Source organism: Cavia porcellus, unplaced genomic scaffold (genome assembly GCF_034190915.1).
Source record: "Cavia porcellus strain 051 isolate PalLab524CR breed Dunkin Hartley unplaced genomic scaffold, mCavPor4.1 scaffold_15, whole genome shotgun sequence".
NCBI classification, from domain to species: Eukaryota; Metazoa; Chordata; class Mammalia; order Rodentia; family Caviidae; genus Cavia; species Cavia porcellus.
In genome coordinates, this window is record NW_026947498.1 from 9,960,795 (window position 1) to 9,976,346 (window position 15,552).

Below are 15,552 nucleotides of genomic sequence, written 5' to 3' on the forward strand. Positions count from 1 at the left end.
GGGACAGAGAAGCGAAGCCAGTGTGAATCAGGAGAGGAAAGGGTGCTCAGAGCCGCCAGCGGCGGTGGCTGCGCAGCCCTGTGATGCCTTTACTGCCCCTGGACTGTGCCCTTTGAAGTGGTTAAAATGCAGACTAGGCATAGTGCCACACACCTGTAATCCCAGTGTCACAGGCAGCTGGGTAATTGAAACATTCTAGGCAGTCAGGCAGGTCTGGGCCCTCAAAGGAGCCAGAAGACAGAGACCTGCAGCCTTGGAGGAGACAGGCTCCTGCTGTGAGCCAGATCTCAAGACAAAAGGCAAAACAAGTGGGTTCCCAACACCCCCCCCCCCCGTACCAAAAAAAAAAAAAAAAAAGGCACCCACAGCCTAAGGATAAGCCTCAGGGATTGATATTCTAAAAGGGTCCCTGGATCACCTTGATATTTTGATCACCTTGAGGAAGCCTGAAGAAGCCACTATCCTATGACTCTTCTGGCTTCAAGGCCCTGTTTCCCCTTGCTACAAGACTCGTTTCCCTACTGGATCCTGATTTAATCAATCTTACCTGAGCAGTTACACTCGCAATCTTATTGATTGACCACAGTTCTGTCCCACCTCATGCCCACCTTTTGAGTTCCCATTTTTCCACCTTGGACCTCCTCAACTCGTAGTTTTGCTCTGTAAATATCCCTCGGAAAGGCAGGGTCCTCCACAAGGAACTCAGGACGCTTCTTTCTCTCTCGGATAGAAGCTTTCTCTCAATAAATACATTCTGCTGTTAACCTCTGTTGCTCCTAAAATTCATTCTTTGATTGAAAGAATGAGAGAACGGGAACTCATACTGGACGTGTAGTATGTTGGGAGTTTCTTTCCCCTATATCACTAGCACTGGGGAGGCTGAGGCAGAAGATCCCAGATCACTGTGAATTCAGAATCAGCCTGGAGTACAAAATGAGTTCAAAGTCAGCCTGAAATACAAGGTGAGGCTCCAGTTTAAAAGCAAAAACAAACAAATTTACTACAGTAATTTTTTTTTTGAAAGTTAGCCAAACAAAAACAGGTTCTGTTGAGGAAATTGAGTCAAAACTCCTAAGGTCACCAGGAAAGGAGAGAGGCCTGTTGTCCCTGTTGTCCCTGTTGGCTCCAGAGCAGGGGGCAGGACAGAGGCCCCAAACTGGGGGCCCCCAGTTGCAGTGCAGGGGGCACACACAGCACTCCAGAGCCCAGCCTCCGAGACTGGGAGACCTCTGTGGTCCCAAGTAGAAAGCTCCTCAGTGCTCTCATGGAAGTGAGAAATCCTCTCTGTTCCTCACTCCTGTGCATTCTGGATCACATGGGAAAACCACAGCCAGATGTGGGGTCCTGGACGCTTGGACTCCACTCTACAGAGGCACAGCAGTGCTGTGCATTAAGATGGGTTTGTGAACAACAATATAGGAATCCAAGGAGCCAAACTGATAAATTCAGAATTTAATTAGCTGAGCTCAGGACTACTTGTATACACATCCCCCATTTCAGAGTCCAAACAAGTGGCCCTGGATTAAAAAGTTACAGAGCTTTTAAAATAGAGAACTACAAAAAGACATCCCATTGGAAACAATTTAGCTAGATTCCTACATTAATTTTTTGTTAGCACCTATATCCTGCTCCTTTCATTGAGCAGGTTCCTTTTTCTCCTGTAGGTACAGCTCCTTCTGCTTTTCTTATGGGACTTATACCCTGAGTAATTTTCCATTTTCCTAAATACAGGACACTTAAATGCAGGGTGTCAGTTATGCCACGCTGCAACATGCATGTCGGCCTGGGCACTCAGGAGCCTGAGCCAAGCTCTGCCTGCTGAAAACAGAGTGTGGAGCCCACTGTTGTATTTCAGAAGCACTGCAGACAGTGTGTGGGCACCTCCTCAGCCTGTCTGGGTCCTGTCTGGGATCCAGTCAAGGTCAGGTCACCTAGGAGACCCTGGCATCAGTCAGCCTTGCAGCCAGGAGTGCACTGTCCTGTGTCTTCTGCTTCTAGGCCCACTAAGGTCCACTGAGCTCTTGGGAGGCCACAGCAGCCTTCAGGCTGACGCTGTTGTTGCCCAAGGCCCAGAGGAGCAAAGCATAAAAAAGGATTTTTTTTGAGGCAGTGTTTCAGGCTGAAACCCTGTGGTTCAGGCTGACCTCGAACTCATAGCGACCCTCCTGCCTCAGCCTCCTGAGTGCTGGGATTACAGGTGTGCACCCCAGTCCCTGGTTAAAAAAGGAATTTCATCAGATCATCATGGTCACAGCACCAGGCCAGACATAGGTGAGATCCAGCACCACCATGACTGGGGGCCTCAGATCAGGAGATGGGGGACCACGGGGAAGCAGCCCTGGCCCTGTGCATGCTTGAGGGTTGCCCAGCCAGGCCACCCTGCGCAGCCCAGGCTCGGGGCTGGCCGCAGGCTCCTTGCCAGTTGGTCACTTCTCAAAACCTCATTCTCCAAGTCACTTAAAAGCTTGTAAGAAAGTGCATGATGGCACAGACCTGTAATACCAACGCTGGGGAGCTGAGGCAGGAGGATCTCAGGTTGGAGACCCAGCCAGGCAAGTAGGGAGCAGGAATTTGTTTCAAAAGTAAAAAAACAGAAAGGGCTAGGAGTGTAGCTCTGTGGTATGCAGCTATCTAGCGGGTGCCAGGTCCTGGGTTCAGTCCCAGAACCACAGAAAAAAAGAGAGGAGCTTAAAAACCACATGCCTCTCTGATGCAAGAAGCCAAAAATATATTTTTAAAAAGAGCAAAATAAAAGATAGAAGATAGGCTGGGGATTTAGCTCAGTGGTATAAGCTCCTGCCTTGTAAGCGTACAGTACTGAGTTCAATCCCCGTTACCAAAAAGAAACAAAGACAGAGAACAGGGATCAGGAAGGCTCATTTTTTGCAAAAGGAAAGGAGACCAAGAGATGGGGAGGGGAGAGGGAGGGAAGAATTAAAATGTACCAGCTTAACATCCAGGGCTGGACCCAGGCCACTCACACTGTGCCCTCCTCTGCTGGAACACGCATCTCCTGGCAACCCGAAACCCAGCATGGGGAGAAGAACTGAAGAAACAGACTTTCAAATAGAAGATGATTTTTCTAAGAAGTTGGGGGAAGGGAAAGGGAGACCTGGCCACTCTGGATAGGAAACACTGCTGTACTTTTTGTCTGCAGTTGTTTATTGAGATCCTTGTACCACCTAGGCCCCTGGAACCTGAATGGCTCCCTGAGTTGTCTTTCATCCTAACCTTGGATTTTTTGAAAGACAGAGAGAGAGAGAGAGGCTTATCATGCAGTTCAGGCTGGCCCTGAGCCCTCTCTGTAGCCCAGGCTGGTGTTGAACTCACAGTGATCCTCCTGCCTCAGCCTCAGAGGGCTGGTATCACAGGTATGTGCACCTCCACACTAGGCTCTAATCTTGGTTTCTAGTGGCTGCACTGGAGGGTAAGATGACAGGTGGAGCATTATGGACAGATACTGACATGTAAGGATTAAGTAATGAGGAAGCTTGTGATTCCTATGTTAACTGAGCTTCAGAAGGCTTTCTGAGTTTAGCTTCTTTGCCTCTTTTTTTGCCCAGTACTGGGAATTGAAATCACAACCTTGTGCCTGCCAAGCAGTCGCTTATGCCATTGAGCTATATCCCCAGTTTTGCTCGAATCTAATCTGTAGAGACAGAAGCCACCCCTAGTAAGTCTCTGTGAGCCCCGAATCCTGTCTTTTCCCTTCCTCCAGGGCCCCCTCCCTATCCCTGCATTAGGTGCATGCACCAACTCCCCAGAGGAGTGTGATCATTACATGCTGAAAACAATACCAGGAAGAATAAAAATGAAAAGCATTTGCAAAGGGAAGGTCATTGGTAGTTTTTTGCAGTGAATTCCCAGTAACAAATTTGTTTTCATTGTTTCCCTCCTCTTTCTAGCTGCAAGGTTTTTAAAAACTTACCCCTCAGCTATGTTCATCCACAAAGCTCATGCTCATTTTATTATTTTATTGTCTGGACTATGTCCTGAGCTGTGACCAACACACTGCTTCTCTGAGCATTCCCAGATTTGAGAGGTTTCCGCTGGGAAGAAGGGCTGTGTTGGTTGTTGGACTCTGGGTGATGTGTGTTATGGCTTGGCAGAAAGTTTGTCTGCATTTTGCTCACATCCAGAGGTTTTGCCTGAGACAGAGATTAAGGGCAGTAAGATGATTAATCTGGCAGAAAAAAATTTCAAGGCAGCATAATGTTGGGGCAGTGGCACGGCTATTGTTGAGGGCTTTTAGCCAGATTTATGTTGAGAATCAAGAGCAAAGAACCCAGCAGGATATTTTAAAATGTGGTGAGTTTTGAGCTAGGGCTTTAGCTCAGCAGCAAAGTACTTGCCTGGCAAGCACAAGGTCCTAAGTAGTCGATCCCCAGACCAAAAAAAAAAAAAAAAAAGTTGAGTTTGACCAGAGAGGAAACTCCAGAAGAGCTAGAAGAGCTGTGGACTGCAAAGATAGAGCTGAGGAGATCATTATTGCTCAGAAGGAACAGGAAAATAGAAAAGATGGCCTGAGGGCATCACAAGAAGCAGCATGTCTTTACCCTTTGCAGCCTCAAAACTGCAAAAATGAAAGACTTTGCTCTGAGGAGAAAGCCACAGAGCACCATGTTTCAGAACAGTGATGTTGTACTAAAATGCTAACAAAACTAAAATGCAAAGTTAAAAAGATTGCCTGGAGCACTGACCACACAGTTATAGATTAACTGACCGCATTATCATGCTGTTCCATATGCCTTGTCACCCTAGTAACCTGTTTGCTGTGTCAACCTTTGTTCCCTTTGTGAGAAACAAATGTTCCTGGAATTAGCAGATCAAGGGCAGTAAATTAATAAAAGAAAGAGGTAACCACCAACTGCGAAATGTCTCTGACTCAAGCAAAGGGGGACAAAGTCCTTCTACATTCTTGTTCATCATTGCCATGTACTTTATGGTTTGTGAGCTATGGTTAATGGGCTATAAAAATCTGTCAAAATTCTAACCCAGTTGCACAGCTTTGCAAACTCCATCTGCACGGTGTCACTGGTGCCAGCTTAAATAAAAGCACTCTTTTTCTTTTTTAAAAAAGACATCTTGTCCCGTTTTTCTTGAATAACATCTTGGGGCCTCGTTTTGGGGGTATAACAGGTGATGGTGGCTGCACCAGGTTCCTAAATGGTGATGGCACAGAGAATCTGCTCCTCAGAATCAGGTCTGGAGTGCTCAGCCCCCCAGGCACTCGACCCCTACAGCCAAGGGAGAGGGAAGCCTGGCTACAGCTACAGCTGGCAGCAGACCTCAGCATCATTCATGTGAGGCTGGTTTTAGGTGCATATAGGATGCAAGAGTTCTGAGGTTAAGTCCACCCCAATTTCCGAAGGCCTGGAGGCCAGGCAGTGTGCCCTTGAAAGGGCAGAGTGTGAGGCTGTGAGTGTGAAGCCAAAGGTGCACTGGGGAACCCAGAAGTTCGGAAAAGCCAGGAACGTGGATCACCTAAGGAAAGCTACAAAGAGGGAACAAAGCCAGCCCAAGAGCAAAGCTGTGGGAGCTACAACCACCAGAAGTGCCATGGTGGTGGAGTTACTCAAGCCCTTTGGAGTTCAAAACCAGACTGCTTCAGATGCTGAATGTGAAACTCCAGCACTTAGTGTCTGCCTTGCTGGGTTTTGGACTTGCTTTTCATCCAGTCCTTTGTATTCTCCTGTTTGCAACTGTTGGAGTTAGAATGTGTGTCTTGTGCCACTGAATGTTGGAAATGTTTAATTTTGTTTTCATTTGTATGGAGGGTTGCAACTAAAAGTTTGCCTTACGTCTTGGAGGAGATTTGGGACTTGGACTTTTCAGCAATGCTCAAACTGTAAGGACTTTGGCACCTTTTAAGATGGACTAAATGTCTTTCACATAAAGGAATGTGCGTGAGTCTTTGGAGGACCAAAGGCAGAATGTTATGATCCTAATGTAATATAATGTTGATAGACTTAATACTGGTTCTTAAGGATTGTTAAGCTGTGTTTTAATGTTCAAGCTGTGAAATGATAAGAATAAGCATCACCCAAGAAACACACTTTCTATTCTGGTGAAGAAATCAGTACATTTCTGTTTGTAGGCATAATTAAAAGCATATTTTCATATTTGGAGACTGATTTAAAGAGATGTGTCTGATTGTCAGGTTGACAAGGGATGGATTGTAAAGGTTGATGCATTGTGTCCATTTGAGAAGGTCAGAAGTTCAGTTTAGTAAGGGGCCAGGGTCCTTACTTTGTAACATTCTCAGCCTGTGAAAGAGGACAGTGGCCAAATGTTGTGGGTGCTACATCAGACCTCAGGGAGGGTGGCTTGCTTACAATGTAAAGAAGGGAAACAGGCTTGCTTTCCCCTTTATACTCTCCTTGCTTTGCTGTCTTCTGCTGCCTTGAAGTGTTGCCCCTGTGCCCTGCCACCCTGCCTTAGAGCTGGCCGATTATGGACTGAAACCTCCACAAAATGTGAGTTAAACAAACCTTTCCTTTCGAGCACTGGATATTTTGTTTCAGCAATGAGAGAAAAGTAACAAAGACAGACAGACAGATGGCTGGGATGGTCTTTGGAAGTGCAATTGCCATGCCAGCAGGTGGCAATAGTTTGCAGGGCTGGGGCAAGGTTAGAAGGCTGCATATGGCTTGAGTCACCATCCACTATGTGGTAATGAGAGGTGGAAGTGGAAGTGCCCCCACTCACCATTAACCCCAGGGACCTACTAGCAAAATCTTTGTTCTCTGTTCCTGTGACCTTGTGCTCTGCTAACCTAGAAGTCTTAGTTGCAGAAAGGGGAAAGCTTGTACCAGGAAGCAGGTCAATGATTCTACTGAACTGGAGGCTAAGACTTCCCCGTGGTCATTTTGTTCTTTTCACAACTCTGGGGAAATGGGCTCAAAAGGGACTCACGGTGTTGGCGGAGGTGACTGACCAGACTATTGAGGGGCAACTGGACTATTCCACAGCCTCCATGCTACCTAGGGACACAGAGCACTTGCTGTCCCAGTCTTCTTTTCCCGTCACTGTGGGTTCCTTCCAGCCAGATTGACCTGGGTCACAGCACCTGGTATACCGAACCCCCAAACACACATCCACTGCACAGCACGTGGAACACCAGAAGTGACTTTAATTTCAGGGCACACATGACCTCCGGTCCCCACCCCATTGGCTTCTGCAAGGAATGGCCAGGTGCCAGAGCGAGTAGGCGGGTCCCTCCAGGCCTGTGGGTGCAGGCTCCGGCAGGGTCCCCTGTGCAGTCAGGAGAAGGAAGGCGCCTCGGCCAGCGGGCGGGCCATGCTCTGGATGGCCCACTGCAGGATGCCGTCGAAGGAGTGCTGCGGGGAGCCAGGCTCAGTCAGACCAGGCAGGGGCCACCCAGGGATGATGCCCACCCCGCCTGCATCCACAGGACCAGGAACACCACCTCACTTGGCACTAACTCAAAGGGAATGCAGGCCTGGGACCCATGGACGTCACTCATGCAGCACTCCTCACAGCACCCACTGGGTGTGGCCCCATGGCCCATCTACCTCTCAGGTGGCTTCTTCCTGGTGGCTCTTTCCTTCGGCTCCTGGGCCTGACTCTCCCCTCTTGCAGGATTGGTGGTCACTGGGGTCTCGCATTTTTCCAAATCTGCCCCACACCCCAGAGTTCTGACTCCCTTATCAGGCCCAGGGCTCCTCCCAGACCCTGGGGTCTCTACAGAGGCCAGTCCTGTTGGAGGTGGGCCCCATGGTCAGCACACCCCCTGAGGCACCATGCTGGTCGTGGAAAGGGCATGTGTTGGCCACCTGTGGGGTGGAATACTGTAGGAGTATGTCCTGTGAACTACTCTACCCGTCCATCTTGGGGTGTATGACCTGAGGGACAGAAGTAGGAACCTTCCCTGGCTGCCTAGGAAAAGCAGGGGCTCCAGCTGCCTGCCACTGGTGCTGAGGGCCTGGGGACCCAGGGGCATCAGAAAGGGTAGAGAATCATGATGGATGAGGCCAGGAACTCCCTGGAGAAGCCACAAAGCCACAGCCCTGATTTCTACTCATCCCTTAGAAGCCCCTAGCTGCAGTGCCCCAGGAGGGACCTGGGTGCTGGTGACCCAATACCTCGCTTAAGAGGGATTCCAGGTCCTCCCGGTGCAGGACAGCCTCTTGGCCAGCATGACCATTGTCCACCTGGAACCCAGGGATGGCAAGGGTCAGCTCAGCCCGCACCCTACTGGAGATCTGGAAGCAGAAGCCTGGGGTTGGGGTGACAGGCCTGGGGTTGGGGTTCCAGGTATGGGCAGAAGGGACACGGAGCTCAGGGTTGCCTGACCAGGACCCCCAGAACTCCTGGCCCAGTCGCCTTGTGGAAAGAACAGTTGGATTTAGACTGAAAGTCTCAAAAAGAAGATTCACTCTCCCAAACCCCTAGGACCCTCTAACCACAAGATCTCTGAGTCCCGCGCTGACCTTGGGTGGCTCCGGGGCGCGAGGGGGACTGGAAGCCCGCATTGCCTCTCCAGGGTCGCGGTCTCCGGAGCAGGATTTGCAGCGCAGGCTGGTGCTGGGGGGAGGGCAGGAGGCTTGGGTGGCAGGAGCGCCCCTTGGGGTAGGATGGGTGGGGTGCAACTGCCGTCTTCCTCCCCTGCCCCCTCCCCCGCCCACAACACTCACCCGGGCCGTACTGCGATCCCCGGGAAGTGGCAGTGCCAGTGGAAGGCGGCTGCGCAGTGTGCGCACCGCAGCGCATCCGCGCCGTTTCCGCACACCCCACACCTTGCGCTGGGCGTCAGGCCCTGCGAGACACAGTAAAGGTGACCTGGAGCAGGCTGGGGCGCCTAAGCTCCGAACCCACGCCCTGCACACCACCCGGCCTCCCTGGGCCACCCAGGAACTGCACTGCGCTTGCACTGCTTCCTGGGGAAGCCGCAGGCTGCGGAAGGTGGGATTGGACACCCCAGTCTCGAGGCTGTGCTGCTGGAAGAGGCAGGAGAGACTGGGGAGTGGGATGAGGCACGGGGGTTCCCACTTGCTGAACCCTTCCCAGCTTTATCCCTGCCTTGGATTCGGGTTGGGGTTGGGGTAAAATCCAGGGTGAAGCTAGGGTGGGGGTTTCCAATTAGTGGGAGAATGTGGGGCCCTGAAGAAGCCACCTAGGAACCCCCACACTCCAGCTACACACACACTCCTGGGTGCTGTGCCTGCAGCCCGGTGCTCCCAGCTTCTCACCTACCCCTTCAGACCTACAGATCCAGAACCTCAATGGGCTGCACCCCCTGCTGCCAACAGGTCCTTCCCGTTTCCAGTTTTTCCCAGGTCCTGAGGTCCTCAGCTGTGATCGCACCCTGACCGCGGCGCTGCCCGCCTGGCTTACCTGCTGCCCCTCAGGGATGGCACTCAGCAGGGGGTGCAGGGCTGAGGGCTCCAGAATGGGCAGGGGCCCTGCAGGAGGCGGGGTCAACAGGTGCGTGTAGGAGACTGCAGGGTCCGAGTGGGGCTCCCTGGGCAGGGCCCGCACATCCTCACCCGAGGCCCGGGGCCCCTGGAGGACCTGGAACCCAGAGTCAGCCCTCAGAGGACCACAAGGCTGCTACCCGAGGCACAGCTTAGCGCCCAGGAACCCAGGGACATGGAACTCAGGGCCAGGGGAGGACCGGTATGGGCAGGGATGCTGCACAGGCACTGTCGGAAAGGCCTGGTGACCTGGTGGGCAGGATGCAGGGCCAGGTGCACAGGCCCTTTCTGCATCTGACCGGGCTGCCGCCTCAGGGCTATCAAGGCAAACACTGGGCATAGAATAGGGCGTGTGTCACAACACAGCCCATGGAAGCTAGCAGTGGCCACATCCTGTGCCACAGCAGGGAGAGGGACATTTGGGGGAGGTCTCAAGCCCTGTGGGAAGCCCCAGGTTGGGCTCACAATGATTGGGAACTGATCAGGAAGGAGGCCACCCAGCCAGGGAGAATGCCGCGTACCGGGGCCTCTGTAGGTGGCTCTGGGGGCTGGGGCTCCTGGGTCTGGCCTGGGGCCTGCTGGCCTCTCCCCTGCAGGCAGCATGAGCACCTCCAGGTGCCACTGCTCCCATTGTCACCAGTCACAAGCATGCAAGACAAAGTGGAGACCATAGACCCCGGCCCCACAAGGCGTGGGGCTCCCTGTCACCATTTCCCTCATAGATGGAGGCACTGAGGCTTGGGCAGGGAACAAGCTGGGTCACAAGGGCCACTGAGGGAGAGAGCCCAGAATGGGGTATTTACTCCTGCTGGGGTGGCCTGGCTTGCATGGCCAGGGTCCCCATGCAATGCTTCTCCAGTGTCCCCAACAACTCCCCGCACCTGGCAACCCACAGTGACCTGTGCCTACTTATCATGGGCCTGGCCCTGCCCTGGCTGGACAGTGTGTCCCTCAGGCCACCTAGGGGACTAGCACACAGCAGAATGGAAGACAGGCCAGGAAAGAGGAGGGGAACAAGAATGGCAGCTTCAGAGGGGACGATCAAGGAGCTGGGCCTCACAGGGGCCAGTCCTGGTCACACAGCAGCAGTGGGCAGAGCTTGGGCTGGGCTGGAACCCAGGCCTCTGGGTCCCTCCAAGCCCCTCCTCTAGTCTGCTGTGCCCGACAGGCAGAAGGCCCGGGACAGGAGGGAGAGGGACCTGTGCCTGGGTTGGGGCTCCCGGGGAGCCTGGAGCATGCACCTCCGTGGCCTCTGCTCCCAGACAGCACCTCCGGGCCCCTCCCAGCTGGTGTTGGTGGGCAGTGGGGGCGTGGAGTGGTCTCGGCACAGGGTGACAGGGAGGCTCACCTGGGGATCTTGTGCAGGGGCGGGGACAGGCAAGCCAGGTGGAAGGCCCGGGGACAGCCATCACAGCAGATGAGCTCCCCACCGTCCCGGCACACAGCACACTCGTCCTCGTTCTTCTGAGCAGGAGACAGCAAACCATGCAGACCAGGGCCCGCTGCTGCGTGTGGACCCCACCAGCGCCCCCTGCTGGCCCAACCGGACCATCCCCTCCTCCCCCTCCCCGACGTGGCTGCAAGGCCAGCTGAAGGCTGGGGCCAGGGTGCCTCTATCGGCCCCAGCCACCTGCTGTCCCCTCCCTGAGGCCTCCGCCCTCCCTGTGTCTCTCCATAGATGGTGCCCACCGTACTCTGGCTGGGCTGGCCCTGAGCCACAACCCCACGGCCACCTTGCCTGACCTCTACCCACCTGGTCCTGCCTGGCCACAGCAGTTCAGAGACCGAGTTGAGACCAGGACAAGCTGGCTGTCCCTGGGGACCCCCCCAGCCCTAGCTCACAGCACAGCCCAGCATAAGGCTCGGTACAATCTGGACTGCACTCTGTGGTCTCACATCCTGAGAAAGCTTGCTTTTCCTACATTTTTTTGAATTTTACAATTGTGGTTTATCAATATAAAAAATTTCCAGGGTGAGAAAGAGGAGAAGGTGGGAGAGGAAGGAGCGGTGGGAGGGGAGAGGAGGGAGCACAGGTGGCTCTTCAGGCAGCCAGTGCCCAGAGCAGGGGCAGAGGATGTACAGGAGTCACAGGGCTGCCCTCGGGGTCCAGGGTGTTACCTGGTGGAGTTGGGTCTCACTGGCAAGGGCTGCACCGACGGAGACCCTGGCCTGCTGGCCGAGCCGTGGCTCTCCTGCAGCCTGGAAGGGGAAGGCCAGCAACGGGGCCGGTGAGGGCAGCACTGTTGCTGGGGGATACAGATGCCCAGGCCGGGGTCTCCCAGCAGTGGGCAGGGCAGCACTTACAGGGACAGAGCCCTGGGCTCCCTTGGCCCGGACCAGAGGCTTGGGGCCCCCGCCACTGCTGCGGGTCTTGTTCTTGCCGCCACCAGGGTCTTCGAACTTGCTTGGGGTGTAAAACTCCCCCCCAACCTGGATGCACTTCTTGGAGCCCCCTGGGAGGAGATATTGGGGGACATCCTGGCGTCTCCCCACTCCCGCAGTACTGGCAGTGTGGAGGGGCCCTCAGGCGGAGATAGCCTGCATTTCTAATCACCCCAGCACCGCAAATGCAGGCCCAGGGCTGGGCACAGGAAAATTCTGCCATGCTGCAGGGGTCCCCCAGTCCGTGTCCCCGGAGAACCTCAGTGTAGAAATTATTTGTTAATAGGATCAGTGCAGACATAATTGGCTTGGACAAAGTCATACTGGACCCTGAATCCAGTGATTGGTATCCTTACAGAAGAGAGAGGACCCTTGAGTGACAGCCACATGCAGCCAAGCAAAGACCATGGCCTGGGCACAGAACCAGGAGCAGCACAAGACCTGGAGGAGCAGGAAGGAGGGGGAGGTGGCCTTGCCCACACCTCAATTTGGGAACCTGTCACGTGCACCACCCAATCTGTGGCAGTTTGCTGTAGCAGTGTCAGGACACCCATGCAGGGTCCTTGGGACTATTTGTGATCAGGAGACACCAGGGCTAGCACTGGCTCCATACTGCCCTTGGTGCCCCCAACCTGTGTCCACCACAAAGGAGACACTGTGGCAGGGAGTGGCGTGTGATGCCTGGGCCACCAGCAGCCCTGCTGTGTCCCAGTCAGAGATGACAGTAACTGCGTGGTCAGCAGGGCTGACTCCCAGGCTGCAAGGGGACCAGATGAGAGGTGATAGAGGCACGTGACAGGGACACTGGGGCCAGTGGAGTGCAGTGTGGGCGCCTAAGAGGTCAGAGCACACAGGAGGACTTCCTCAGGGGTAACTGGGGACCCGGCAGAGTCAGACCACCTGTCTGTCCTGAGGCTGTGATCACACACAGGACACTGGCTGCCTCCTTGTCTGCTTTGGGGCCAGCAGGGAGCAAACGCAGGGCAGAGTCTTCCTCCCACCCAGGGGCAGGCCGGTCCCCACCCTGTATGCCCACCTGACTCAAACACCTGCTGGATGAGGATGCCCTCCACGGCCCCGCGGGCTCCAGCAACGTCCCCCGAGGACACGGCCACCGCCCTCTGCACTGAAGCTGACATGGTCTGAACTCCTGGAGCAGGGACAGCCCCGGTGGGAAGAGTAGACAGTGAGGTGGACCTCGGGCATGTGTGGGCAGGGCCTGGACCATGCAGTCCTCTCTCTTGCTGGCCAGAGACCCAGCCCTGCCCTGGAAGACAGCCCACAGGAGAGGAGAGAGAGGCACCGTGCTGGGTGTGTGCCCATGTGCACAGGAGGTGTGTGCGTGCATGTGTGTGTCCCAGTGACCTGGGCCTGGTGTTGTACTGGGGGCACAGAGTTTCTAGCACTGGGGAGCCCCGGAGAGCACAGGTCTATGGGGTCAGGAGCCCTGGAAGTAGGGAATAGAAAAGGGGCCAGCTGGCACAGCATCTAGGGGGCTAGATGGGACAGAGGTGGGCCTGGAAGGAGGGTGCAGAGCAAGGCCACATGGTGAAGGTGACAGGCAGGAGCCTACTGGGACCAGGCAGCTGTTTCTGCCCACTCTGCTGGCACAGAGGCCAGTGAGATCCCAGAGAGGACGGACCCTTGCACAGCAGGCCCCTGCAACCCGCAACCCAGGGCCCCACTCACCGTTCCCCAGGGGAAGGCGCTGCAACTCCGAATTACCCTCTGGCTTCTTGGGGGGCTTGACCTTCAACTGGGATCCTGCAGGGGATACAGGGGGCAGCTGGCTGGGCAGCACCCAGGGGGTGGGTGCTAGGGCCCCCGGGCTCCATGTGGACTCCTCTGCTGTCAGGAACAGGAAGCCCCACCCAGGGCACTGCCTGGCACCTAGGAGCCTGGCAGTGGGTTAGGTACCTGTGGGGAGTGTGCTGGCCCCATAGAAAGAGTAGGAGGTCTGTGACCAGGCAGGCTCCTCCTGCTGGTACCTGGACTCGGGGTGCCCTTCGAGGTCAGGGCTGCTGGTGGGGTAGCTCGGGGCTCCTCCACAGCCTTCCTCTTGGTGGGGTTTCTGGGTGGCAGTACAGGAGTCTTGGGACCGCTGGGGGGCTTCCTTCCCTTCCGGGGCTGGCTGAGGTCCACATCTGCAGGGCACGGGGTCCCTGGCTCAGAGCCTTTCCAGGGGGTGGGGGGGTGGGAGGTGTCCAGATACCCTCAGGTAAGGTGGCTGAGATCTCTGCGCTTGTCCCTCAGGGCCCAGCAGCCCTAGAGAGCCTCTTGGGCCTCCCCAAAAGCTTCCCATTCTCCTCATACCCCCACCCCAGCATTGTCCAGCCCACCTTTCGGGAAGCCATCCAGGACGGGCCGCAGCCCCCCGTAGCGCGCCAGGTGGTAGTCTTTGAAGAGAACCCTCCAGAAGTCGGTGATGGCTGCGGTGTCCTGGGTCAGCAGCCAGGACAGGAGGGCGTGGAAGGCCTGGGGACAGCCCTCCTTCTCCTTCAGTAGCAATGTCTCCTGTGGCAGCAGCCACTTTAGGGTCCTGCCTGACACCCTCCAAGCAGCCCCTAGGTGTCCCTCCCTGGCTCTGATTTGTGGATGGGTGTGGGGCGGCACAGGGGAGGTGGGGGCCCACCTGGAATGACCTTCAGGGGAGTCACCTCCAGCCTAGGAGCACAGTGAGGATGCCGGGGGACTTGGGGGTCAGGGGCCCACAGGGAACCAGCGCTGGGCTCTGGTCCCTAGCACGAAGGTGGGATCGGGGATCAGGGGTCCACCTGGAACTTGTCCTCGGGGACGACGTCGTGGTCGGCCAGCGAGTGCAGCAGCGGGAAGGCACTGTCCACGGCCACCGCGATCTCCGTGCGGTGCAGCCTCAGCAGCCTGCGCAGCACTGCGTCCCCGCCAGCCCGCGCCTCGCCGGCCATGGCGGTGTCACCCGGTCCCCGCGCGGCACAGCTGCGCCCCCTGCCGGCCGCGGCGTGGCGTGCACACCTGGCGGGCACCTGCGCGCCCACTGTTATACTGCCCGGTCCAGGAAAGAGCAAAGGCCGCTGGCGCGGGAGCCAATCAGGGCCGGAGCTCCCACGGACCGAGTGGAGCCACCGGTGACCTGGTAAAGAATGGCCCTACGAAAGAAGTTCCGGACCCCGACAGCCTGGCGCTGCTCCCCTGGGCCAAGCAGAAAGCCAGCCCCTGGGCTCCGGGTACTCCTGGGTCACCCAGATGCCCTGCGCTGGGCACCTGATGACCGCTTAAGAAACTACCGGGGGCGGCTGGATTGGCCAGTGGTCTGGGGGGGGGCTTCCCTGTTGCTGTGGAGTCCCTACCTCATCACCCAGAGCAGGGACAGTTGGAGGAGGGAATGGGATGACTGGGGTGCTGGTGCAGGTACACACTGGGCACGGACCCAGCCCAGGCCCTTAGAAAATGGAGCCACCATGAGGGCGGCTGACGTCCGGCACTCTGCTCCTTGTCAGTCCATCTGGGTGGAGCCACCCTGAGGAGCCTGGCTAAGGGAGGGACAGAGGCTGAGGGACGGTGGCACTTGGAAGAACGGTGCCACCATGGACACAGGGCACAGCTTCTTGGAGCTGCCTTCTTCCTAGAGCAGATGAGCGAGGTCCTCAGGTGGGCGCCGGTACAGCTTCCCCAGCTCTGTGGCCGGTGCAGGGCCTGGGTCTCAGTGTCACCAGCTCGAGGAGGTTCTGCAGAGCCTGGCTTGGGAAGCATCAAG

The 15,552-nt window shown here is 55.9% G+C and overlaps 1 protein-coding gene across 5 annotated transcripts; it reads right to left on the reverse strand.

Annotated features, from left to right (window-relative positions):
* Positions 1–7,112: 7,112 nt before the first annotated feature.
* Positions 7,113–14,804, reverse strand: Aire (autoimmune regulator). Of its 5 annotated transcripts, none has more exons than XM_063224593.1 (14): positions 14,594–14,804; positions 14,159–14,333; positions 13,808–13,993; positions 13,509–13,583; positions 12,856–12,969; positions 11,742–11,890; positions 11,556–11,636; positions 10,786–10,901; positions 9,959–10,058; positions 9,358–9,534; positions 8,658–8,779; positions 8,454–8,547; positions 8,106–8,174; positions 7,113–7,638 (listed from the first exon to the last, which is right to left on the reverse strand). In XM_063224593.1, exons 1-14 carry the CDS (start codon positions 14,741–14,743, stop codon positions 7,612–7,614), a joined length of 1,635 nt encoding a protein of 544 aa, XP_063080663.1. In that variant the 5' UTR covers positions 14,744–14,804; the 3' UTR covers positions 7,113–7,611. The 5 variants fall into 5 exon arrangements, with proteins under 5 accessions (XP_063080663.1, XP_063080659.1, XP_063080658.1 ...); XM_063224589.1 differs by having other exon boundaries at positions 7,113–7,340; positions 10,786–10,898; positions 14,594–14,789; XM_063224588.1 differs by having other exon boundaries at positions 7,113–7,340; positions 14,594–14,789.
* Positions 14,805–15,552: the final 748 nt, after the last annotated feature.